The following is a 26,269-nucleotide window of genomic DNA, read 5'->3' on the forward strand; positions in this document are numbered from 1 at the left end:
AATGGTGCTGTTGAACCGCCGACCCTTAGATTGGAATGGCAGCTCTGGGGACATGGGCTGCTATCCTCAATTGGACACCGCCCCCTGCAGCAACCTGTTTACTTGAGGCCACCAGGAAAATACTGCCCCAGAGACCAGCCCCACCCCGCCTAGTGGAATCGACTTCCACATCGGAATTCAACAGCAGGGCTTGATCCTTTCCAATAAAATTCAGCCCTTGATCTGTTTTAATGTTGAATCCACATGTGAAGGACTGGGATAGTAAACCTTGTGGTGGAGCCGGTAATTTGGACAGCAACTTCCAGATAAACGCATTTAATTGTGCATGTGCAAACTCCGAAGCTGTTTACTGCTTTACTCCTTAATAACAGTGATGCTGATGGATTATCATTAATCAATTAGAAAATCTAGGTGCTTAAATACTCCGCAATTTTAGCGTTTAGGTTTTATGTAGATTCTTACAATTTTAACACCTCTTCTCTTTGCCAGTAAAAATAGAATGCCAGTTCATTGCACCATTAAATTTATTGCAGACAACGGTAAGGATATAACTTCAATTTAGGTGGAAACATTGCTGCTATGAACAATGGACTGGATTTTATTGGCCTGCAGAGGGGGGCTTATCCATTATCTACCAGCGTCCCCAGCCATTATTTCACTGAATTTCACCAGCAGCTGGTGAGCCCTCAGGCAGCTTGCCTGCCTATGGGCCAATTTATGGCCAGTTAAGGGCTTCATCCTCCTGCCGCTGAGATTTAACAAGGGCTGGGAGAGGCTCACGCTAATGTCCAACCTAGCAATTTTCACTGTGTGGGGTTGTGGCAGGCAAGTGAGAGAGGTCAGGGGGGCTGCTTCCTTAATGGGCCCCCTGATTCTAGAGGGCTTCTCCCACCAAGTCTTTCACCCCACTGGTTTCCTTCCCCACCTTTACCGTGTCTACCTAGGCACCCCACCCCTCTTGCTAGGGCCAGCCAGCCGGGGTCTGACGAGACCTCCAGGCTTGCCTCTGCTCCTGGCTCCAGCACAGCACGTCTTCTGCAGACAATATCAGCATTGGCCACTACTCCCAGTGATGCTGCCAGTCCTCAAAAGCTGCTGGTCTCTGATTTGTTGGAAGCTCTCTGAGGCAGCTCTCTGCCACTGAGGGGTGAAGATCCTGCCTCAAATGAATTAACGTTCAGCCGGCTGTTAAATGGTTTCAGTGAGAGACCCCCAACTGGAGGCAGGCTCATGTCCAGATTTCACCTGAGGGGGTGGAACCACCAACCCAATGTAAAATCCAGCCCCATGTTCTTGATGAAATGCATTTTTATTTTGTTAAAAAGTTGGTTTTGATTTTGTTGATGTAGCTTTGTGTATGAGTGTTTTTTTTAATGAATTGTGTTCCTTTTCTCATGCAGGTTAACTGGCTTCCAGATGCCTGCACCTGTAACAAGTACTGGGTCTGTGTTTGCATTGCGTCTTACAAGTGACTTTGCTGTCAGTGCTCATGGATTTAAATTGTTCTACCAAGGTAAGCTAATTTACTACAATTACAGATTATTCTTTTTACTTCAGCGTATATGAACTTCCTTTTAAAGAAATTTATGGTGGTTGTTATGGTGGGTGTTACAGTAATACATTTTGCTACACTTTTTTATCTTGAAAACCATGAGTGATAAGCATAATGGATTAAATTTTTGAACTGAACGTGCCCGATAAAGTTCTGTGTTTGGCTGCATATTCTGTTTATCACATGTGAGGCAATGTCAGCCTGGAACCAACTGTGTTTCATATATATTTGTACTCCTCTGCTGCTCTTGTGATCCAAAATTCTATTTGAGCCCTGGATGCTTCACTAATGTAAATTCCAGATGGTGGCCCCAAAATGGGGCAGATTCTGGTTCCACTAAGATTGCACTGCGTTGAAAGCAGTCTGCAACATTTTTGTAGGTGAGAATAACAGGGTGTATCTGCAGAGGTTTCTAGGTTGCCATAGCAATTCCATCTATTGTGCCCTCAAAACACCTCAATGGAACTCTCACTGAGAGCTGGTTCTGTTGAGCTATTGGCTCCAAACCTTCACCAAACATAATCGATCCAAGAAGGGATCAGTTACCCTTTTTTTAAAAAAAAATAAAAAGGTCTGCTGGCTCCATTGGGAGTTGAAGAAACAGGGAACTGATCTAGATGTTGGGTATTTTGTGGACCTTATTCTCCGCCCACTGAGTGTCATAGCGCCTTTCTGATTTTCTGTAGCAATATCTGTATGGGTGTCGCTAATGTGTCCTGCAGGTATCAGCAGACCAGCCCTGTCATGCAGACGACATTATCTCTAGGAATTTGAGACAGGATTGGGCTGGTCTGTAACTCCTTTGCCAATGGAGTAACTTTACAGAATTGTCAGGTCCAGAGTACTTATTCTACTCATGATAGATTTGGCTGACCAATTTGGTTGTGTTCAGAGAACTAATTTGGATTCATACATTATTTGAAAATATATAATAATTTCTGAAGAAGCCTATTGGAAAGCTCCATTCAACTATTTAATTTTCCTGTTCGTTGTATAAGTCAATGCAACGATTTCAGTATTTTATATTATGGTGGATCAGCTTTCCTCCAATACCATTATATTCAGAGATGTCCAGATCAACATATCTATAACCATAAAACTTGAAGTTATATCTTGGCAAAAAACAGTTGGTTGACTGTTTTAACCTATCAGTTGCTGACTGCACACCTATTTATTTTGTCCTTGGTTTCTTGTTCAATTTTGTGAACAGTAAGAACTAAAATTATACTTGGATTGTATTGCATCTTTTGATTCACAATAGTAAGATTCAATTACTTACCCAGACAATCATACATTAATAATCAGACATGGGTAAATTGGTTTGGAACTGCTTTGTTAATTTCATTGTATTCAGGACAAGAATGCAGCATCTATGAAATCCAATCGGGAACTAACCATACTGTTTGGAATGAGGGGAGCAAGGAGATCTGGGGAGCAGTTTCTGCATCTTTTACTGTAAAACTTTAAAAGTTATTTATACATATATCTGTTTGAGATGTAAAAAATTAATCTGCAGAATTTACAAGTTGATGGAGCAGCTGAAGTAAGTCAAGTTTTGAATGTTCTTCACTTGTTCTAGATTGGTTGCACTTTGGAATATATCAGGTAATTTTGCAAAACCCGGCTCCCAGTACAGAATATTGCAAATTATGCGGTCAAGTGGAGGGCCAGGGCTACATCTTTCCCTCATTACAGCTCATGAGGCTCTCCAAGTTCCCCCAGTGTTTGTCATCAAAAAAACACTGAGCATTAATGAAAAGACAGTGTAAAATTCAATCCTAAATTTAAACATTCCATTAAATACACAAGTGGGAAAACAACCAGTTTTTAAGTGTCAATGACTTGGAAAAATATGTATAAGTTCACAAACAATGTGCTGTAAGTGGGGAACCTGCTCAAAGATGGGCAATTAATGCTAGTTTTGCCAGTGATGTTCACATTGCATGGACAAATGAAAAAACAAGCCCACAAATTGGAGATAGGGCAAGTACAGAGCTCTGAGGCTCTGAGCCACCCTTCGCTTGGGTGCAGCTACCTGCTGGGAGCACTAAAGCAGTAAACTTACCCTGAAGTGTCAAGGACTGAGATATATGCCTATAGTTTCTTCTTCTTCATTAAACACATTTCTATAGCCATCAGTTGGAAGGGAATATTGTGCCTTAGTGGTTTTGCCACTAGATTAGTATTCCAGAGACCCAAGGTAATGCACTCGGGACCTGAGTTCAAATCCCAACATGGCAGAATGGTGAAATTTGAATTCAATAAAACTCTGGAAATAAACATCTAATGATGACCATGAAACCATTGCTGATTGTTGTAAAAATCCACATGGTTCACTAATGTTAAGGAAGGAAATCTGCTGTCATTACCTGGTCTGGCCTATGTGTGCCTTCAGGTCCACAGTAATATGATTGATTCTAAAAATGTCCTCTGAATGAGGGCAATTAGTGATGGGCAATAAAAGCTGGCCTAGCCAGTGACTCCCATATCTCGTGAGTGAATAAAAAAATACCCCATCAGAGATGCCGAATGTTGGCCTCCTTCCCATTTTTGCTATTGCGCCAGCAAACCTCTAAACAATTAAGGCAAATACAAAATTGTTTGCAATTGCTTTAGGCACTAAAACAAATTTCTCCAGCCATGATGGATAAAATCTTTTGACAGGACACAAAAAGATATCCTGCATACATTCAACGGAACACTTCACCTCCTGTGATTCATATTCTGTGTTTCTAAGTAAAATTTGTTAGATGGCTAAGTGTGTTTATATCTAAAATAATCTGAATTGAACAATTCACATTTATGGAACATTTCCAGCTTTTCATAATTTGGACTATTTTTGTTTCAGGTTCTGAGTTGGGAGTTTGTCTCTAGCTTTGGTACTCCAGATATCAAATCAATCTTTTGTGTTATTCTGCTGAGCTATAATAATGAATCATGATAATGATTCATTATGTTTCTTATTTTTGGAAATGCAGTAGAATATTATGCTAGACTAAGAAACTAAAAGACCACATTTTTTGTCCGTGGCTGTAATTAATGAATATAATTGTATTTGAAACTGAACTATTATACTCGAGCTAAATTTGATTGGACCATTGTGGCAATCGTTCAACAAATAATAATTAAGCTAATTGTTTAACATATGTAGCTCAGTGGTTGTGATATTTGCCTTTCAGTGCCCTACTTTGAAATTTACTGTTAGATGTTGCTTTTTTGTGTTAGTCATGATGGTTTGTACCACAAAGTGTGTGCATTCATGTTGTGCTGATCATCCGCTGCCACATATTGAATTCCTAGTGTCAGCACTACTGCTTTGGGAAAATGCAAATCAGACATCACATACTTCTTCTGACAAGAAAAAAAATAGAAGATGATTATCCCATTATCATTTTCATGCACCTCTCAGAAAACAGATTTAGAAGGCACTATAAAGGCCTTTGAAGGATTTTCCATTTGCCTGAATTTCCTGTGTAGTGCACAATACAAGATAACAGAGAATTGAGAAAATAGTCAAAGCACTGACGATCGCAAAAAATTCCTGCTTAGTTTTATGCTGCAATATACATAAATAGGAAATCGGATACAATTTGTCAATATTATTCCTACCTCCTTGCTACCATTAAGGTCATTGTCTATTCCTCTCCAAGCCACTGACATTTCTTCCAGTTTCATTCCAATTATTGGACCATTATTATCCTATTACTATGTTTGCCTTCCTTCCAAATGTATTACTTTCATCCAATTCAAATGCTGTAACAGTACATTAAAATAATAAAAAGCTTGAGGAATTCGTCTGGACTGGCACCTGAGTTTTCATTTATTTACATTTCCAATAGTTATAATGTTTTAATTATTAGTTGTTTTACCCTAATAATTTTACACTAAAATCAATATCCGATAATTAATCCATCTTTTCAAACTCCACACATCATTTCTTGTGCATGTACCAGATGGCACTTATTGAATAAAAAGTTAATGGGTTTTAGAGTGTGATGAGAAGTCACAATCAAAGCAAGGTGTAATGGAAATAAATACAGAAGTTATTTTCAGATAGACTATGGACAAATGTCAATTTTCTGCTGTTTTTGCATGATCATATATTTGCAAGGAAACATTTTTTAAAAATAAATCTTGTGTTTCATTTTTTAAACCTTGTTTTAAGGACAATATTTGTAGCATTATTTCACCATGTCTTCACCATGTCCTTTAAAGTCAATGAGACTTAGCAGCTTTGCCGCTGAGAGAGCAAGTACATGGTTTCTTTCAAGGTCACGATGAATATCCCACATCAGAGGCCACCAAAAAGTGCCAGACTTAGAATGGCAACTTAGCATAGGAAGATTTAAATGTTCATCCTTGCCCAGCCTTTGGCAATAAGTTAGTATCTTTGTGCAACTCCTTTATAGTGCTTACAGATTGAATACATTTCATTACATTGCTGTGTGGAAATGAGTTTTAATGCTTTGTGTAATGCAATAAATCTCCATGTTAAATTTTAAAAGTGGAAAGTAAAACCCTTTCCATCAATTATTTCAATTTGCATTAAGACTTATGGTAGGGAATGACAGTTGACAGTGAAACCCAAATAATTTTTACACAGATTATAATACTCTTTAAGACATCATTACCAGGAAGTATATCAAAGCTGACTACCAGAATATTTCACATTTGGTATATGATTGTTGGGAAATATAGCTTGCTGAATATTGTCTGAATATATTTTTTTATAGATTTTGTCACCAGGGAATTATGATTGATTCAGTCTTGTCCTACTCTTACAGTTTAATGCAATGTAATATCTAAATAGGCATAAAAGACCACTCAGCACTTCGAGTCTGTTCTGCTATTCACTTAGAAAAACTGGCTTATCAGTATGCTAATTTCGCTTATCCACCTTTAGTACATAACCCTTCATACATAGAGGCGACAAAAAACTACCAATCTCAGTTTTGAATTTTTTAATTGACTTAGCCTCAACTGATTTATGCAAGCAAGAGTTATATACTTCCACTTCCATTTGTGTGACAAAGGGCTGCATTATATGTGCCCCTGCTGGGCATGTTTTTGGCAGTGGGGGCATGTATAATACAGTAGTGGGTGCCCATCCCACCACCTTCCTGCCCGCCCCTGAGCCCACCCCAAAAGACTGGCGGGGTGGTGGGGAGAGTGGATGTCAAAATTGAAGCCCATCCATTATACTTAGATAGATAATCAAGGATTAATTGGGCTTGTTAACAAGCCAGTTGACCCTGGTAAAACACTGCCCACACCATAATACGGTTGGTCTGGGCAGTCTGGTGAGATTGGGCAGGCTGCTTTTAAAAAAACTGTTTCAAACAGTGGGTTGGAGGGCAGGGTACTATCTTCGGGAGCAGCCCCCCTTAGATATTACCTCTCTTTCTTCCTGCCCACATGCTCCTTTAATCACATCACTCCCAACCCCTGCCCTGCTCTGTAAACCGCCCAAACCCTACTTGCCCAATACCCTGGACTCCAAGATCCATGGGCCTGCTTGTGGTTCCATTAGCACCCACTAATGCACTATTGGCACTGCTGGGACAGAGGGAGACATCTTCCCCCACACTCGCCCCCATCCCTCCGTAATATTCTGACCAAAGTGCCTCCTGATCTGCCTATCTCTAATTTTAAGTTTATGCGCCCTTGTCTCAGAATCCTCCATCAGAGGAAATAGTTTTTCTCATATCTATTTACCTTTCCATTCACTTAACCATCTTATATGCTTCTATGATACTACCTTTCTCATGCCTTTTTTCTAGGCTGAGAAGTTTATTCTTTCCTCTTTATCCAGTCCTTGTGATCAGCCTCATGGATTTTCTCTGCACTGCCTCCAGTATCTGAACTATTCAATTGATCGTAACTTCTTCGGACTTAAATACCCTTTAGGTTGTAATTTAGTATTGCATTGACTTTGTTAATTTTTGATTGCTGCTCTGCATATTAAGTGTTTAATGCTGAGTCTTCTGAAACACTTGAATGGGGTGGCTTTCTTCATCACGATTTGAACACCATTGATGAAGAATGTGTAAGACTGTTGTTCTTAGTTGTTTGGTAGTGGAGAACATGAGTATTGCTGAAAAAAAGAGACAATTTTCTGTCGAAGCTTTTCGTCTTGCACTCATCAGGATAATTTGCAAGAAAATACCAATGCTGGGAGAAACAACATATTTATACAGTATAAGAAGAGAGTGCTGATTGGTTGGCAAGTAGGCTCTGATTGGTAGAGGCGTTGCCAGGGAGAATGCACCAATTGTTGGTGACTAACAGTTAATTGTCAAGCATTGTTTGAAATTGACTCTGATTGGTCAAAACTTTGCTCTGGGGAATGAACCAGCGAATGGCTGTCACCAAGTTTTTTTTAGCTGAAACAGACACAATGTGTATACATGGGGCAGGATTTTTATCTCGTCAGGGCAGCGCAGCCGCGAAACTGACCGTCGCCCATGATCGGGCCCTGACTGCAATTTCAATTTATGGCCATCCAGCATGGGACCCGTGCTGAAACGCTCAGCTCTGCCTGGGGGCTGGGGGTGGGGGGGGGGTGGTGGGTGGTGGGGTGGTGGGGGGTGCATGCAGACATCAGCGCATGCACACAGGTGCACTCGTTGAAAGAGCTGCCTCAGGTAGCTGAAGATTTTTGACATGAATAATAAAGACTGGAAAAATAAAGAAAACATATCCCCTCATGTGATTGTGTCACATGAGCAGGGACATGTTAAAAATGAGTTTTAAAAGTTTTTTTAATCAATGGTTGAAACCTCATCCCGCCTGTGGGTGAGGTTTTGTAAAAAATGCAGAGACTCCTCGGTCTATTCGCCCACCTGCCAGCTGTAAGGTTGGACAGGCAGCAAAAAATTCAATTTGGTTAAATGATTAAGGGCTTGATAGGCCTCTAAATTGTCAGCAGGTGTGCTGCCACCTCTCGCGCGCGCCCACCAACAGAAATATAGCGCTAGGACACTCACCCTACGTCATCGCGCAATATTTTTCTCTTATTCAGGTCAGGCTTACACCCACCCAACAAGGAAAAAACTATGCCCATGGTCTTTCTGTTTGCAAATAACAGGGCCCTGCATATTAATATACCTAGCTTCCAGTGCACACAAATGCGCCACACTGTGAGCCCAATGGACAATCTTAAATTGGTTGTCAGCGTAATTCTTAACACACTGAGGATTATTTAGCAAATGTTGTCCAATTGTGGAATCACATCTAATGTTGGGCACTGTGCTTTGAATTTTGCAAGCACAGGCTGGTTGGGTACAGTCCGTACGTTGCCTGTTGCGAACAGCAGAAGGGTCATGCTGTTTGAAACGATCTGCTAGTCCTTTAGACATGCAGCTTACATACCTAGCATCACATCAGCATTGAAATTCATGCACCACATTTCCATTTGTGTTATATGCAGAGTGTCTTTTTGGCTTGATGGTAGCACCCTGTTAGTGGCGAATACCACTCGTGTTGCTACGACATAGTAGCAGCATGAAACAGCTAGCTTCACCTGTTGCTCAAATTTTTCATATTTTCTTGCAAATTGTCCCTTATGAGTGCAAGACGAAAAGAATCAACAAAAAAAATCTCTTTTTTCAGCAATACTGTTGTTCTTCATAAGCCTTTACACCTGCCACCATTTAATTTAATCTGCCATTGTTTTGGGGACCTTGTATTTTGCCTAATACATTAAGCACTTTCTTAGGTACTTTCTTCTATTCCACTATTGCATTTAGTTTGGGATAAAAATAATGGCACAGAATTTTTGGTTGTAATGGCAGTAAAATTGTCAGCGTTTGTTGGTATTACTGTCTAAAACTGACAGCAACTACTGGAGTCACTGCATGTACATTGAAACATGGAAATATGGAAGTTACAGTCAATGATATCTTGTTCCTCAGCATGGTGCGTTGTTGTAGTCTTTGCAAAAGTAGTCAACACTGAATCAGTGATTTGATGTGAACTTCAACTTCTTTGCACTAGACTTTCTTTAAAAACCATTGAAAATGTTATGCCTTATTAATCGAGGTGGAAATGAGTTTTAGCATTATACTAAGCCACAGTATTGCTGAACAATCTCTGTGGCCCTGAAAAACTAATTTTACCAGCAAAGAGTATTGTTTCTGCAGAATACAAACTAAAGTTTTTATATTTTTTAAAATAATAAAAATGGTTATTTTTTTAAAAGCCTATGATATATCAACTTCTACTTCTACATTTATGCCCCAATCTTTATTTTGTTTTCTGTAAAATGGTTAAAAAGTGAATTGTATTCCATGCTTTTCACAGCTGAGTTTTTCTTCTCCGCCGATGCTGCCAGACTTGCTGAGTTTTTCCAGGTAATTCTGTTTTTCTTTTCACTTCCTGGATTGTTGTCTTGAGAAATCTACAATCTGATTGGCTGCTTGATGACACCACTGCTGCTAGATACCAGAGGTCCTATTGAAAAGATTCAAAGCACCAGAATCAAAGTCACATCAGCATAGAGGGGATCAACACTCTGGAACCTGCTAAATCCTTGGGGGTAACTTTCTTTGAGGTTAAAAATGAGTAATATCCCTTCACCGCCGACAGTAAAATCCAGTCCATTGTGTCTTTTACTTTCCTGTGTCTGTTTTATCACCAGATTTAATATATGGTAACTACATCTTCCTGCAAATAACTGTTTAAGAAAATAATTCTGAAAATAGAAAAACACCTCTGTCAATTCATTGCCACTAATTGTTGTGCTTTCCCAGTTAGCTGCAAGGAAAATAAAGATTGGAATTCTGCATAACTATTACCTGTCTTCCATATTTATTATAAGAATAAAAGGATAAAGTTGTAAAAGATTTTTCCTCTCCCCCTCCCTGTGTTGGATGGCTTTTGTTTTTGTGCAGCACAACTTAATCTATAAACACACAAAACCTTTTCTCTGAGAAAGATGCTTGGTACTAATGCTGGAAGGCTTAAAAATAGCATTAACATTTTTCTGATATACAAATAAAACATTCTGTTTTGTTAATAGAACATTTTGTTAAAGATAAACTTCTCAAGCCATCCTTTTGAAGCGTTTTTTTTGTCATTAGTTTAATGGAAATTTCACTTTATGGTTGTCAGCTGAGATGAAAGGTGGGCAGGTTTTTCATGCAACCCTGAAGGTGCAAGCCGACACCAAAAGAAATAGGTTGAGCTGCTTTTACCTTCTGTTACCTGAATAGCAGTTGCTTGTGGAGACTGTGCTGCAAAGGGAAACCCATCACTGGCCTCAATAGAAAAATAAAAGCAACCACAAATTAAACATTCCAAACCAAATTTATAAATGAAATCATTCATTTAGAAATTATGTAATATTTAGTCATTCTCTTATGCATTGCCTTAATGCCTATCTTTTGTATACCTTTGCCTGTCCTAGCGTTCCTATGTGCTACTACCCCAGTGGGTGTAGCATGGCTGGTAGAAGGTTGCTGGATCTCTGTGAAGCAAATAACCAGACTTTGAAGGATGATAGCAAGTGACTCTAGGCCTTGAAGATTTGGCTTCAAACTGCATCATCTCAGCATTGGCAGCAGCAGTATGAGCCAACTGGCTAAGAGGCAACAGGAAGCAGACTAGCAATGTGGCAAGGGTGGGAGCATGAATGTTGTCATCCTGAGAGAGGGCAGCATGTTTTTAGTCTCTAGTTCTTCCTGGTTGCAAAGCCTCAGCAATCCTAGTAATCTATTTGTGGACAGATTGCAGAATTACTGTGACAACTGCAAGTCCCTTTCAAAACTGGTATCCGCAGCCATGATGGCAATAGTAACAGCCTGCTTGAGGCAATGTGAGCTTGCAAGAGGTGAGTCAGACCTTCCACTTCAGCGCTTAGACTTCTGGTGATAGCTGTTGCATCATAGTTGAGGTTTCACAGTGTGCTAATGGTGTTGGCCAGCACTTCCATGCTGGAAACGATAGGCTTCCAAGCTCCATGCAAAGCATTGGGCCAGGTTGGTGCTGAACTTCTCCATGCTGCTTGACATTGAATGCAGGTTTTCTGCAAGGCTTCCCAATGCACCAAGCATTTCATTGTACATAACCAGCATCCTTCTTCTGTGGCCTACCATATCAAAGTCTTCACCAGAATCCTCTGTAGCAGAATGATGAGCTAACACCTGAATAATCCTTTCCCCCTGCTCTGTCTGCCGGCCACTTGTAGCCAGCCTCTCACCATGTGCAGATCTTGCTTCTACCCTCTAAATTATGTGCAGCATCCGTATCTAAGCTGTGATGGTGAAATCAGGTGATGGTGAGACTGAGTGACAGTGCATCTTGATCACCTCTGACTTCTTGCTGTTTCACCTCTGCCTGGCCAGGTTGAACTCCTTGGGTATCTGAAAGGAGAGGGACAAAATGGCAAAGGTGAGGTATGATGCAAGGACACGAAGTCAGAGGTGCATGTTTACACCATCTAGAGCTGGTAAATCAGAAGAGATTGTGGGATGAAGTCTAAGTGGGATGTGAGAAGGAAGGTGTGAGTGCTCGAGTGTGGTGAATACATGGGTATTGCAGTTGGCAGGATGTGGTATCTGGAGATGCATTCACTGGTTTTGACTGCCCATGTGAGATCATTAAATTTCTTACAGCACTGTAACAAGCTCCTTGGGGCTAGACTTTTGGGCTCACTGCTGATGTGTGCGGTGAACGAACAGCAAAGTTAGCACTTATTTCATGCAACATTTATTCTAATGAGCAGGTAGCATGAAACTGGTGCAGTGCCTGTATTTCAATCAGCAGATTCTGATTAATCTGACATTGTAATTCCCACATCCATTTTTCGGAGTTACCTAATTTAGATATCTAGTTGTCATTAGGCAAACCATAATGGGGGGGCTTGGGGGGAGTGGAATGCATGGTGAATAGAGCGAGTAATTACCATCTCAGGCTATTAGAGGTGCATAATTAATTTTTCCTTTTTTAATGCTTTCATGGGATGTGGGTGCCACTGGCAAAGCCAGCATTTATTGCCCATTCACTAATTGCCCTTGTGAAGGAGTTGATGAGACACCTTCATGAACTGCTGCAGTCCATATGGTGTAGGTACGTCCACAGTGCTGTCAGCAACAGTGAAGGAATAGAGATAGTTCCCCACATAATGGTGTGTGGCTTGGAGGGAGACTTGCAAGTGATGGTGTTCCCATACATTTTCTGCCTTTGTCCTACTAGGTAGTGGAGATCATGGGTTTGGAAAGTGCTGTTAAAGGAGGCTTGGTGAGTTGCTGCAGTGCACCTTGTAGGCATTACGCACTGCTCCCACTCTGTGCAGTGGTGCTGGAGAGAGTGAATGTTTAAGTTGGTGAATGGGGTGCCAATTAAGCTGTATGACTCCAGTCAGTGGAGAGTTTTCCCTTTGATTCCCATTGACTTTAATTTTGCTATAGCTCCTTGATGCTACACTTGGTCAAATGCTGCTTTAATATCAAGGGCAATTAGTTTCACTTCAAATCTGGCATTCAGCTCTTTGGTCCATGTTTATACCAAGGCTTTAATGAGGTCAAGAACCAAGTGGCCCTGGAACCCAAGCTGAGTATTGGTGAGCAGTTATTTTTGAGTAAGAGCTTCTTCATAGCATTGTCAATGACACCTTCAATCACTTTGCCAATGATTGAGAGTAGACTGATTGGGCAGTAATTTGCCGGTTTGGATTTGTCCTGCACTTGCGGACAGGACATACTTGGGGAATTTTCCTCATTGTTGTGTAGGTAAATGCCTGTGTTCTAGCTTTCTTCAAGCATGAATGACAGTCTGTGGGAAGTTGAGTTCCCATTGGCTGCCTTGGCTACCTTTCTCTAATGGCCCTCTTGTCCCTGCTACACTAAGGAATTCTTCTGCAAAGGAGATCTACAAAAACTTTTAAATCAAGAAACAGCACACAATTTCCTACCTCCAAATGGGCCACCAGCCAATGAAAGGCACTTTGAATACTGGGAGCTCATTTAAATTATTCAAATGCTGCTGACCCCAAAATCTGCAGTGCTGTCAATATGCAAGATGTTGAGTGATTAGTAGTTCTTTGTCACCACTCTTTCAGGGTCAATCATGGCACTGATTAAAACAATTCAGGATAAAATTCTTAAACTCATCCAAAACATCAAGCTGTTCCATTTTTTGTCTCTCTCTTCCATGTCCCTCATCACCTCATCCACCATGAGCTTCAAAGAAAGGATTTTAGAATTCTCATTATTTTTATAAATTAAAGCTCTCTGTGATCTTACCCATCTAGTCTTTGTAACCTTTTGCAGCCCTGTCCTCAAGACTTTGGTTTTGAATTTGATCTCTTGGGCCTTACTCAACCTAAAACTCCTCATTCGACGGGAGAGCTTTCAACCACCTTGGTCCTACAAGAACCCCACCTTACTCCCAGCGGCCCCCTCCTTCCCCAACCCATGCCCCCACCACACAATGCTCTGAGCCTCTTTACCATGCTACTGTACTTCTCAAAAACCTCCTCAAAATCTATGTTTTCAAACATGCAACAGATATTCTTTGTTGTTGAATTTGGGATATTGCATTATGTGCAACCCACTATAAAAATGCAGCCGGTACTTGTGTAAAAATGCCTTTTCGGATTTGATGAGGCTTTTTCAGGCCATTTATAATTGTAAAATAGATTTGTTTCTCTTCGACATTATGAAAAACACATTCCTTCAAGTTTTGCAGTTTCCATGGTGACAGGCTTTGTGTAGCTTGAGCCTTTCCTCATCCTTAATGTGTTCTAATGAGCCTACGTGGAGTATAAAGCATCAATTTGATGAATCTCACCAGTGTGTGGCTTATGGTTATTGTTTCTTTTATGTAACACTACCATATTTTGAGATACCATCCATTTTCAAGATGTCACAGTGATCCTATCTCATGTTACTGATGTGTACTCGGAAGATGGAGCCTTGCCACCTTTCCCTACTGAGGTGGCATGCTATCATCTGCAAGACTAGTTAATATTCTAATAAATGTACGTAGAACAGAATCCTGATTGAATCAGTGAAGAACTCAATTTGACAGCAAACCTGTTGTTGTGAAGTTTTTTTATTGTGGGAATATTAACTGTAGAAAGATTTAATTTTTTTTAATTCTCTTTCCTGCGATGATCAAGTAGAGGATTTCACACTCTATGTCACACACAGCTGCATTTACAGCGAAGCAGCAGTGATAACAGCTATTCACTCACAGCAGGGTCATCTGTGAAGCACAGTTCTTTCTGAAAACCATGTGTGTGCAGCTTTTGTTTTCTGAAATTCCAGCATTCTAGCAGAGAATAGAAGCAATTCAATGATTGAGTATATTTTGTTTGTTTTTAAAAGAAAATCTCATACAGGATCAAAAAAGATTTACCGTTTACAAGTTTCTTTCTCAATGTGTCAGGCTTAGCATGAATTAAATGGGATATTGTTAGATGTGAAGTTTTTAAAATTTGTCCTTGTGTTGTGGACAATGCAAGCCGAAATGTATTTACTACCCATCCTTAGTTGGCGGTGAGTCTCCTCTTTGAACAGCTGTTGTCCATGTGGTGGTGGTGTCCCCACAAAAATATTAAATTGGACATTCCAAGATTCTAATGAAGAGTCATACAGACTCAAAACGTTAACTCTGCCTTCTTCTCCACAGATGCTGTCAGACCTGCTGAGTTTTTCTAGCTATTTTTGTTTTTGTTTCAGATTTCCAGCATCCGCAGTATTTTGCTTTTATTAAAGATTCTAACCCAGTAAGGATGAAAGAACAGCAACACACGGTCAGGTTAGGATGATGGATGATTTGGAAGGAATCCTGGAGTTTCCTGTCACATTGCTTTTCTTGTTTTTCTTAGTGGTAGAGGTCATAGGACATATAGGTACTGTCAAATGAATTTGATGAATTGTACCAGTACATCTTGCAGGTTGTGTATACTGCAACCACACCACATGGAGGGGATGGATACACATTGCAGGGGAACCAATCAAACAAACTGACAAAAAAAAATCTGGGTGGTGTGGAGGGGTGGAGAGTTGGAGGGAGAGAGAGAGTGAAAGTGAGAGAGAACACCAAAAAGAAATAACATGAATAATAGCATAAGAGAGAATGCCCCAAGAGAAAGAGAGGAAGACAAAATAAGTAAAGTTTCAAGTTTAAGTTTCACACCCACCAACAGTGGGCTGAATTTTCCCAGCCCTCTAGAGATGGAGGGCTGTTAATATGGTAAAGAAAGATGTCAGAAGGAGAGACTGAGGTCTTTCTGCCACATTGGCATTTTGCTAGCAGTGGCCACCTCAAGAGACATGTCCGCCCATCAGGCAGCCAATTGAGGCAATTAACAGGCCACAGTCGGGACTGCTGACCACTAGATTATGACAACCCCCTCCAAGAGTTGCCAGCCCGATCAGAATGCCAGCAGCTCAGCAACCTTGATGGCATCACTGCTAGCAGTGCCCACTGTTGAAGCTGAAGCTGAGAGGAAAGGGCATCTTAGTACCAAGGCACCCTTGGATATGCTAATCTATGAGGTACATTATGAATTAGCACTGACATCGGGTAGGTATGTGCTAGGTATTCTAGACAGCAGACAGGCAGCCTTGAGGGGAAATATGCCTTCCCTATAACCCACTATGTTCATACTGCCAAGAAGATATAATAATGTCTATAATGTTATTGGAAATTATTTTAAAATACAGTTTAATAGTGTCTGTGTCCATGTGTGTGTGTCTTAATTGGGTTAAAGCCAGTTGGTCTAGAGGCTTTGATGTAGAGAGGAGAAGTAGGTTTGAAATGTTAATTAGGTAAACATGAGGGCAATTTGCATTTTTTTCTTTGAACAAACTAGTGTAGCTTGAATTCAAAAAGGGGGAGTGAAATATTACACCTAACCAGGTGAAGCTCAGAAACAGTGTGTTTGTTTATTTTTCCCAAGGATTACTAATAAAGTGGGTATTATGAAAGGATCTTATTATTGGAAGAGGTAAAGTTCAAAAGACATAGTGGTACAATGAAAATTTGCATTCAAAGAGGAAAATATATATTAAGGAAGAGAAGGCTGTTGCTAAAAAGTATAGGGATTCTAAGATCTAAAGCCTCCAGCCTGTAAGCCTCAAGCCGCTGCCTGCAAGGACCCGGAGCTGAAAGAAACTCATTTTGAATGTGACTGTCCAGAGTGTGCTTTACCAGGGGTCTGTTTAAATCTATGTGCTCTACTGTTGCCGTAATGGAGGTATAACTAGGGGTCAGATTAATTTGTGGATTTTTGTAGTTATTGTAGTAGTAATTTTGCAGACATATTTATGTGCTTACAATCTTTCTTGTTTGAATAAATGTTTAATTTAGATTTATAAAAAACTCTTGAGACTTGGTGATCTTAATACTACTGAATTCAAAGCCTGCATCTCGAAACACACAAATTGCAAAGTGGGTTATGAAAGTTGTTTCAAGTTTCCCTCTGGAATTTGAACAGCTCAGCATTTACTGTTATGTCATAATAATACTGTAAATAGTTTAACTAAACTGTTTTTTTAAGTAAATAACCGGATACACCTACAGCTCTTCCTTGTTAGAATCCAGGCTTAGCACATTCTACAACACAGACCAGAAACCTGAAGCCGACAGAGTTTATTAGGTGGTCTCCCCACCCAATGGTGGGCTCACCTGAACCAGGTGCAATGCCTGCAGCGGCAGGAAGTAGCCTTTAATTGGGAGATTAGTTATCTCAATTGGCTGCCCAATGGGTGGCCATGCCTCTGAGTTTCCTGCTGATGGCAAAATGCCAGTCGGCAGAAAAACGTCAGTCTCTCCTTCTGATGCCTTCCTTTGCTATATTACCCGCCCTCCCATCTCCCAACCCTACTCTCAAGGGCTGAGAAAATTGACTCTATGTATTGTACATCACATTGGTTAGGTGTTAAACTAATATTTAACATTTTCTTAGTTTGTTTTTCTCCCTTCCTCTTTGGACCTTTTCTGTTATTCTGCTGGACTATTTATTTTTGGTGTCTTTACATGTATTCTCTCTCATTTCCACTTTCTCTTCCCTCCATACATTTTTTTTGTCTTGTTTGCCTTTTTTTTACTTTCTCTTGCCTTATCTTCACCTTCTCTGTCATTTTTCCCTTTTGTTCACTCCCTTCTTTGTGCCTGTATCTGATTTCCTCTTCCCTTCCCAGACTATTTCCTTTACAATTTCTACACTTGATCCGGAAAAGAGGATTTACATCTATGGTACCAAGAGATGTAGGGGCAGAACTTTACACCCTGTGCACCCAGCCCGATTGGGTGTAAAATCACACGAGACGACAGCGGGCAAGTGTCTCAATGTCATCGCGCACTCGCGCGATATTTTGCTTGAAGGCACATGCAAAAGTTGGAAGCACATCCACTGACAATTAAGCGAGTAATTAAGCCCATTAACGGGCTGCGATTTTTCGTGGCCCGTCCAACCTTACAGTTGGCGGATGGGCGATTCAACCAGGCAGCCTTTATGTTTTTCATGAAACCTCCTCCAAGGGCAGGTTGAAATCTCTGTTCGGAAATAAAATAAGAGATATCTGGGATCTGAGGTATACTTTCAGGTGCTTGATTGTAATCCGTGGACATTTTTTTTGCAGCTTTTTGGTGCTTCATTTCATTATTTGCAGGTCTGCATCTCCCTAAGGCAGCTGTCTGCCTTCAGGGAACTCTCTCTCGCAGTGCTCATCCACGCCCGTGGTGACGTCACCACCTACCCTGGCAGTGCTGAGCTTTTCAGCGCACGCTGCACACTGGCTGGCCATTAATTGGCCAGCTAGCATGAAATCATAGTCAAGGGCCCGTTTTCCAGCCGCTCCCAGGCTCGTTGATCGCGTGCGCCCGACTACCGAAAAATTCAGGCCCTAGTTTTATTCCCCTTTCTGTCTTAATAGCTTTTCTACCACTTTTCAAAATTTTTTAAGTAGCACTTTGAAAAATACATGCAGTACCAAGTGGAAAAGACCTTAATTGACTTTTCTGCACTGACACTTATGATGAAATTGAGCGCAGGCAGCATCCTGATACTACTGTTCTTATCTCGCTGCCTCCAGATTCCACTTCCACTAAAGTATCTCTTCTGTGAAGGCATGTGAATTTACGCATGGATGCATGTGTGCAAAACATTTTCATCTCTCCAGTGGTTTTAACATGCTATATTTACAATTGCAATAAGAACAAGAATACATCGGTGTTCTGTTCAATACAAGCTCAAATTTACCACTTGTTATATTTACTCAGTTGAAAGTAGTTTGGAAGTACTGGGCAGAAGTTACAATGCAGACAGTATGAGGCGGCACTTATGAAAGTTGTATTAGCATTACATAAATGTGACGCTCTTGCTGTTGATAGCAGATCTTTCAAGTTAGGAATGATGCCTGGGACTCACGTGTGCTCTTTTCACAAATGTAGCAATGTGAAATTGGTCCCAAAGTTATTTGTTTGATTTCCATTGATTTACAGCACAGGAATAGATAAAGGTTTTCAATATTATAAAAAGTTATGATAAGATATACTAAGTTCAATAGTGGTAAATTGGGTCATGAAATGCCTGGGAGTGGGAAACAGGTTGGGTGGGGGCACTTAATTATACAATGTTCAGGAGGCAAAATATCAGCTTCCCAATCGTGGGATGAAAGTTGGTAAGTAAATTGGTGGCAGATTAAAGGTGGTTCCTTTAACCTAAAGGCAGATTGTGGTTCCTGCCACCAAGCAGTGGGAGCTTATTTTTAATGCCCTATTATGTCAAGCATACTTATTAAGACACAGGGTCACCAGATTAAACTCTCCCTTTGCAATTAAGTCGGCAGCAAACAAGAAACATGTGCCTTCAGATTCATAACTGGTTAAAGGTGGTGTGCAGCAGGTGAGGTAGCCTTCCTGATGGATTTGGAGTGAGTGGGAGCTGCTTTCCTTGGGGAACTTTGTTAGACCAGGGAAGAGAAGGATGCACTGAGCTCGGGTGATAGCTTCCAGGGAGGTTGGGGGATGTTTGTTCATGGAAGGAAGGGTGGCGGCTGCCTGGGAGGTCAGAGCTTGCATGTCCAAGGGAGGGATGGGGGCAGACCTATGAAGATCGGTGCATGTTTATCCATGGGAGAGAGGTTGGATGTGGCCCTAAGGAGCGTATTGGGGGATAGAGGGAGGGAGCTGGAAAATGGGTCAATCTCTGCTGAAGCCAGCTCAAGCATGATAGTGGGAAGATCAACGGTGATTGAGGAGAGATCAATGGTGAGGCTGGGGGAGTGGAGTGTAACTGGGGGCAGGTTGAGGGTGAAAGAGGGAAGGTTCAAGGTGCTGGTGGGGCGGGGGGGGAAGCTTGATGATGATGGAGGGCAGCTCTATTTTGATAGACAATTGATCAAGAGTGAAGATGGTTGGCTCGAGGATCACAGAAAAAATAACTAGGGTGATGAAGGGATGGTCGAGGATGATGGAAGGGTGGTCAAAGGTCACTGAGGGAGGATGCAGGATGATGGTACGCAGTTCCAGGAATCCAAGTGTGGCAGGTGGGGAGGGACCATGGCAGCAGTTCAAGTTCAAATTCCTCCTCTCAGACGGGCAGAATGATGCACTTGCCTTGCAGGGAATGGACGCCTGTCATGGTGCTGTTTAAGTATGGCGTCCCGATTTTCCACCATGAGGTAATGGCAGGGTCAGCATCAGTCTATTCTCGGTCATCAGCAAAGTGATGGAAGGGGTCGTCGACAGTGCTATCTAGCAGCATTTACTTAGCAGTAATCTGCTCAATAACATTGTTCCGTTAGGCCCACTCAATTCTTGACCTCATTATAGCCATATAAATACTGTGGTTACAAAAGCAGGTCAAAGGCTGGGACTTATGTAGCAAGTAACTCACCTCCTGACTCCCCAAAGCCTGTCCACCATCTACAAGGCATGAGTTAGGAGTGTGGTGGAGTACTCTCCACTTGCCTGGATGAGTGTAGCTCCAACAACACTCCACCATCTAGGACAAAGCAGCCTGTTTGATTGGGACCCCATCCATCATCTTTAACATCCACTCCTTCATCACCAATGCACAATTGGTGCAGCAAGGTGTAACATCTACAAGATGCATTGGTGAAACTCACCAAGATTCCTTCAACAGCACCTCCCAAACACACAACCTCTATCACCGAGGAGGACAAGGGCAACAGATGCATGGGAGCACCACCAACTGCAAGTCTCCCTCTAAGCCACACGCCATCCTGACTTGGAATTATATTGCCATTTCTTCACTTTGCTGGGTCAAAATCCTGGAATTGCCTTCCTTACAGCACTGTGGATCTACCTACACCACATGGACCACAGCGGTTCAAGAAGGCAGCTCACCACCTCGAGGACAATTAGGAAAGGGCAATAAAAATGCTAGCCAGTGAAGCTTATGTCCCACGAAAGAATAGAAAAAATGTTCCTGCTGCGTCACCACACAATTGGCTGTACCCCTTGGCTGTGCACAACTAATTGGCTGACCACCACATGATTGTGCATGACCAGCTGTGCCGCCTCTGAGCGGAAGTCCTACTCACTTCCAGTCCCACCATCGGGACCCTCACCACTGCAACAAGATTCTGCCCATTATTTCAAGTAATCAGCAAGATGATAACAAGAGAGTACGAACTTAAGATAATTGCAAAAAGAATTGAACGGATGATAAACAATGTCGAAATCCCGACCACAGAAACATAGATCAAAGAAACATTTAGCCCAACTGATCAACACTAGGCTTACTCCTACCCATCTTCAACTAGCCCTATCAGCGCACCTTAAATTCCTTCCTCCCTCAAGTGCTTACGCCAGCTTCTCCTTAAATGTACATATGCGATTTGCCTCTACAACTCCTGTAGTAGCTTATTCCACATTCTAACTACTCTGGTTAAAGAATTCACTACTGAATTTATTTGTGACAACCTTATATTCAATTATGTAGTATTGGCACCCCCAGAGTGGATACATTTTCTCCTTGTCAACCCAGTCAAATCCTTTTGTTTTCTTTAAGTTCTTTATCAGATCACCCCTCGGTCATCCCTTTTCTAGAGAAAAGAGCTTCAGTCTGTTTAGTCTTTTTTGATAGTTATAACTTCTTAGAATTGCTATCATCCTTGTGAGCCTTCCTTGCACCTTCACCAATATCTCTATATCATTTTCTCTTATGATACAGAGACAGAGCTGTTCACGGTGCCAAAAGGTTAATAGGCAAGATAAGTGGGCATGGAGTTGGAGGTAATATACTAGCGTGAACAGAGGATTATTAACAGTTCAGAGACAGAGAGCAGGCCTAAATGGGACTTTTTCAAGTTGGCAAGTAGTGAATAGTGGAGTACCACAAGGGTCAGTGCTGGGGCCTCAGCTATTTACAATCTATATTAATGACATAGATGATGAGACAGAGAGTAATGTATCTAAGTTTGCTGATGATACAAAGCTAGGTGGAAATGTGAGCAGTGGGGAGGACACAGAGAGACTGCAAAGAGATATAGACAGGCTAAGTGAGTGGGCAACAAGACGGTAGGTGGATGATAATGTAGGAAAGAGTGAAGTTATTCACTTTGTTAGAAAGAATAAAAGAGCTGAATATTTTTTAAAAGGTGAGAAACTTGTGATGTTGATGTTCAAACATTGTGCATATATAAGAAATGCAAAAATGTTAACACATAGGTACGGCAAGCAATTAGGAAGGCAAATGGCATGTTGGCCTTCATTGCAAGGAGGTTGAAGTACAGGAATAAAGAAGTATCGCCAGAGTTGTATAGGGTTTTGATGAGACAACATCTGGAGTACTGTGTGCAGTTTTGGTCTCCACATTTAAGAACACGGATATACTTACTTTGGAGGTGGTAACCTTGGAATGAAGGTTCACTAAATTGGTCCCTGGGATGAGGGGCTGAGCAAATTGGGTCTGTTTTCTCTGGAGTTTAGAAGAATGAAAGGTGATCTCATTGAAATGTACAAGATTCTGAAGGCGTTTGATAGGGTAGATGCTGAGAGATTGTTTCTGCTGGTCGGGGAATCTAAAACAAGGGGCACAGTCTCAGGATAAGGAGCTGATCATTTAAGACTGAGATGGGGAGAAATTACTTAACTCAAAGCATTGTGAATATTTGAATTTCTCTTTCCCAGAGGATTGTGGATGCTCTGTCGTTGAAAACATTTAAGGCTGGGATGGACAGATATTTGGTGTCTCAGGGAATCAAGGGGTATGGGGAATGGGCAGAGAAGTGGAGTTGAAAGCCAAGATCAGCCTTGATTGTTTTGAAAGGCAGAGCAACAAACCATTTGGTCTGCTCCTGCTTGTGATCTTGTGCTAAATTGACTTCCCTGCTTTTCAATTCTAGAAAAGAATTGCAGTGTTTAGTTTACTTTTTTTATGGCCTCATTAACCTGTGCTGATACTTTTAGTGATTGATGTAACTTGTACCAGTGGATCCTTTAGCTCCTCTATCCCATTTAGATTCTTGCAATCCAAGCAGTATATGTAGCCTCCTTATTCTTCCGACCAAAATGCACCACCTTACACTTATCTGTATTTGAATTCATTTGCCAATTAAATACTTATTATTCAAGTTTCTTAATGCTTTCTTGTATCCTGTTGGATCCTTTCATTGTATTCGTAACCCTCCCAATCTGGCTCCATCCAAAAATTTACAAATTGTACTTTTGTACAATTAGTGTGGTATAACAGGAAATATAAATGTGCCGGGAGTTGACTCAGATTAATATTTAAGTGCTCAAATGTTGGGCCAAGTTATTACTGCATACTTGCAAATAGAATTCATCTTTTGTGCTTGTTTACAAATGCTGTTAACGTGTAGTTCGTGTTGGCATTAACAGAAATTATAACATTCAGCTTTGTGATGTTAATGGTAGGTATTGGAGTCTTTTGTGTGTTACTGGGGTAAAGCAGAATCAGATGTTTAAAGAAAAATAGTTTATTTTACCAATTATCCCTTGTCTGATATAGCATGATTGGGAAAAAGTGTAAGGCAAGTAAATGTATCACAGTAAAATCCTGTTTGTCTAGTTACTGTGATTCAAAGAAAAGGCTCCCACGTGAAAGTAAAGCTTTCAAATTCCTGGGGAATATGAGGGTGGAAAGCCTTTATAATTTAGTGTAGGAGGGTCATGCCTGGCAGGAGGCAGCAGGTAGGTCAACAACCTTGGAAGGAAATGGCCCTTTCAACCCTGCATTAAAGGTGCATATGGGGCAGGACTTGTGGGGATTAGGGGGCAGGGTGGCTCCTAGCCTCTCTGAAAAATTCCACTCTTTAATACTCCCATAGGCTTTCAAGCCAGCTGAAAGCTGTTGTGAGTGCCACCGAACACTCAGGAGTTCACAAGAGCAAGGAAGAGTATATATAATTTTTTTAAGTAGGTCATAGTTCTCTTCAGTTCAAGACTGGGCCCTGGATTTCCTATTGTGGAATGACTTTGGGCTGTGTTGACTTCCTGAAGTCAGCAAATAAATTTGAAGTGCATTTGTGGACAGAATAGACCAGCCCTGGTTATTTGCTTGAAGATTTGGGATAGGATCTCTGGCTCAAGGCTAGGGCATATGGGATTCCACTCTATCTTATTTTCAATGCTGATCACTAGGATTGATTAACAATAAATTAATAATAATCTCACGCTATTGGGTAATTTTATCCTGGCAACCTCCTTAACATGTGCCATTTTCCTCTAAGGTTGTTGACCTATTTTATTTGTACCAGGGGAGTAAGCCCTTGGAAGATAAGGGCCTAAGAGTTTATTTTTCCAATGATAAGGTTGAATGATAAACCAGAGATATTGTGTACAATTCTCATTGTGATAAACATGATACTTCCGAAAGTAGGTACAATCTTTATTTGAGATATTCTCTGTGATTACATTGCTCAGCCAGAGGACTAGAGAAAGAATAGGGCAATAGCTGACTCCCCACTTGGCTGGACTCCTGGGATTTTCCCTAATTGCTTATTTAGGGAAAGTGCCAAGCCCATATTTGGCTTGACATTGAAAGAGCACCAAAAAGAGAAAACCGTCAAATTCACTTATCTGTTCCATTCAAAGGTCTCCTTTATTAAAATTAAAGGGTTATCATTTACAATTAAGTCATTTACATATGCAAGCATTCTACAAGCAATTATAAAGGTTTGAAATAATTTAAAAGCATATTTCCACCTTTCCAAAGTCTGAAAGGAATGAAAAAACAGTTGACAGAATAATTCTGGAGCCAGCAAAGTCTGTGAGCAAGTAATAGAGCAGCACAGCATCCTAAACCCTGACAGATGGCTAGTGAACTGGAGGTGTTGTTACATGAGGTGAATGTGAGGAGAGTTGCCTTGTTTAGAACTCCAGGGAACCACCTTCAAAACTTCATGCTTGGCAGGAGGTGGCAGCCAGGTCAGCAACCTTGGAAGGAAATAGCATGCCTTAAGGTAATTGCCAGGATAAAGCTACCCTTTAGGAGGAGAGTATTGTTCATTTATTGTTGGTCAATCCCAGTGCCCTACACATACTTGATCACCAATGAGAATGTTGTACACTTATATATATTCCAGCAGGCCACATGTTTAAACAGCTACTTAGAAACTGAATGACTTGGCTCTGTGAAGCCTTTAAAGAGATTTACATATCAAATCTTTACAATGTAAGCAATCTGCACAATGCAGTGCTGCTGTGGCATTGAGCAACTATGTCATGCTGTTTAATGCTATTAAGTGGCAATGAGCTGCAAGTAATGGTCATGTTGAACAATACATCAGTCATGTATTTCATACCTATGAGAGCTCACATTGGCTTATGCAGCAAATATTCCTTATGTTAACCTGGAAAGAGTTGTAGACACCAAATTATGGGGGGAGACAAATTTTCCACTGAGAGTGTTTGAACTAATATATAGGTTGGTTGCAAGGGTCCTTGTAGAAAATGGCACACATCTGCAATTTGCTTAAGATTGACCTTGAGCCTGTGGATTCAGTTAGTGACTGCAGATGTAGTTAGTGGCATAATGGCTCTGGTGCTGCTGATCTACCTGGTACTCCTTTCATTGGGCTATTTTAACCACAAAGTACTGTACTTGTGTACTCTATAATCAGCCTCCTCAACATCACCCCGTGAGTTCCCATAACATTTTGTACCAGAAGAGCTACAAAGTTGAATTTCCAAGTGGGTTTCCCTGATAGCCATGTTCAATTCTAGCAGGAGATCCACCTGGACAAATGGTATAAACTCTATATATGTATCTTCCCCAGCAATTCCATCTATCAATTTTACAGTGGGCAACCAGGAGAAACCATGTGTAAATTCAAGCTATTTTGCCGTTTTTTCTGTTTCTCCTGAAGTCCTGTAAATGCTTCAACTACAGTAAATTTTCAGGTTGAGCAGACAATATCTAGCCATCTTAGGTTCCACATTACCTTGTTAAAGGAAAAGGGAAATATCTATACGCTTTAAAAAGTGAATGAACTTGCTAAGACTGTGTTGCAAAACTGGGAAAAAGGAAAGGTCACTGAAGCCACCCAATATTCATGGATCTTCTCCTGGGCTCACTGCAGTTGTCAAAGGGAGCATATAGATGAAAATTATATCTTAATTGACCAGAAACATAAAGAGCTGGATTCATCTGAATGCATTATAATTTGATGAAAATGCTGGTTTCATCTCTTGGATAAATCTTTTACCCAGATAGGCAGATTTATAAACCTATAGACAGTAATATGTTTGATAATTCACTTGATCTATTACTGA

The 26,269-nt window shown here is 40.9% G+C and overlaps 1 protein-coding gene across 1 annotated transcript in view; it reads left to right on the forward strand.

Moving 5' to 3' along the window:
• Positions 1 to 26,269, forward strand: part of csmd3b (CUB and Sushi multiple domains 3b) — a 2,092,226-nt gene that overhangs the window by 212,396 nt on the left and 1,853,561 nt on the right. Inside the window, exon 3 of the mRNA XM_041189252.1 lies at positions 1,401 to 1,513. Coding sequence (XP_041045186.1) covers positions 1,401 to 1,513 — 113 coding nt within the window. The remainder of the gene's footprint in view (positions 1 to 1,400; positions 1,514 to 26,269) is intronic.

Source organism: Carcharodon carcharias, chromosome 6 (genome assembly GCF_017639515.1).
Source record: "Carcharodon carcharias isolate sCarCar2 chromosome 6, sCarCar2.pri, whole genome shotgun sequence".
NCBI classification, from domain to species: Eukaryota; Metazoa; Chordata; class Chondrichthyes; order Lamniformes; family Lamnidae; genus Carcharodon; species Carcharodon carcharias.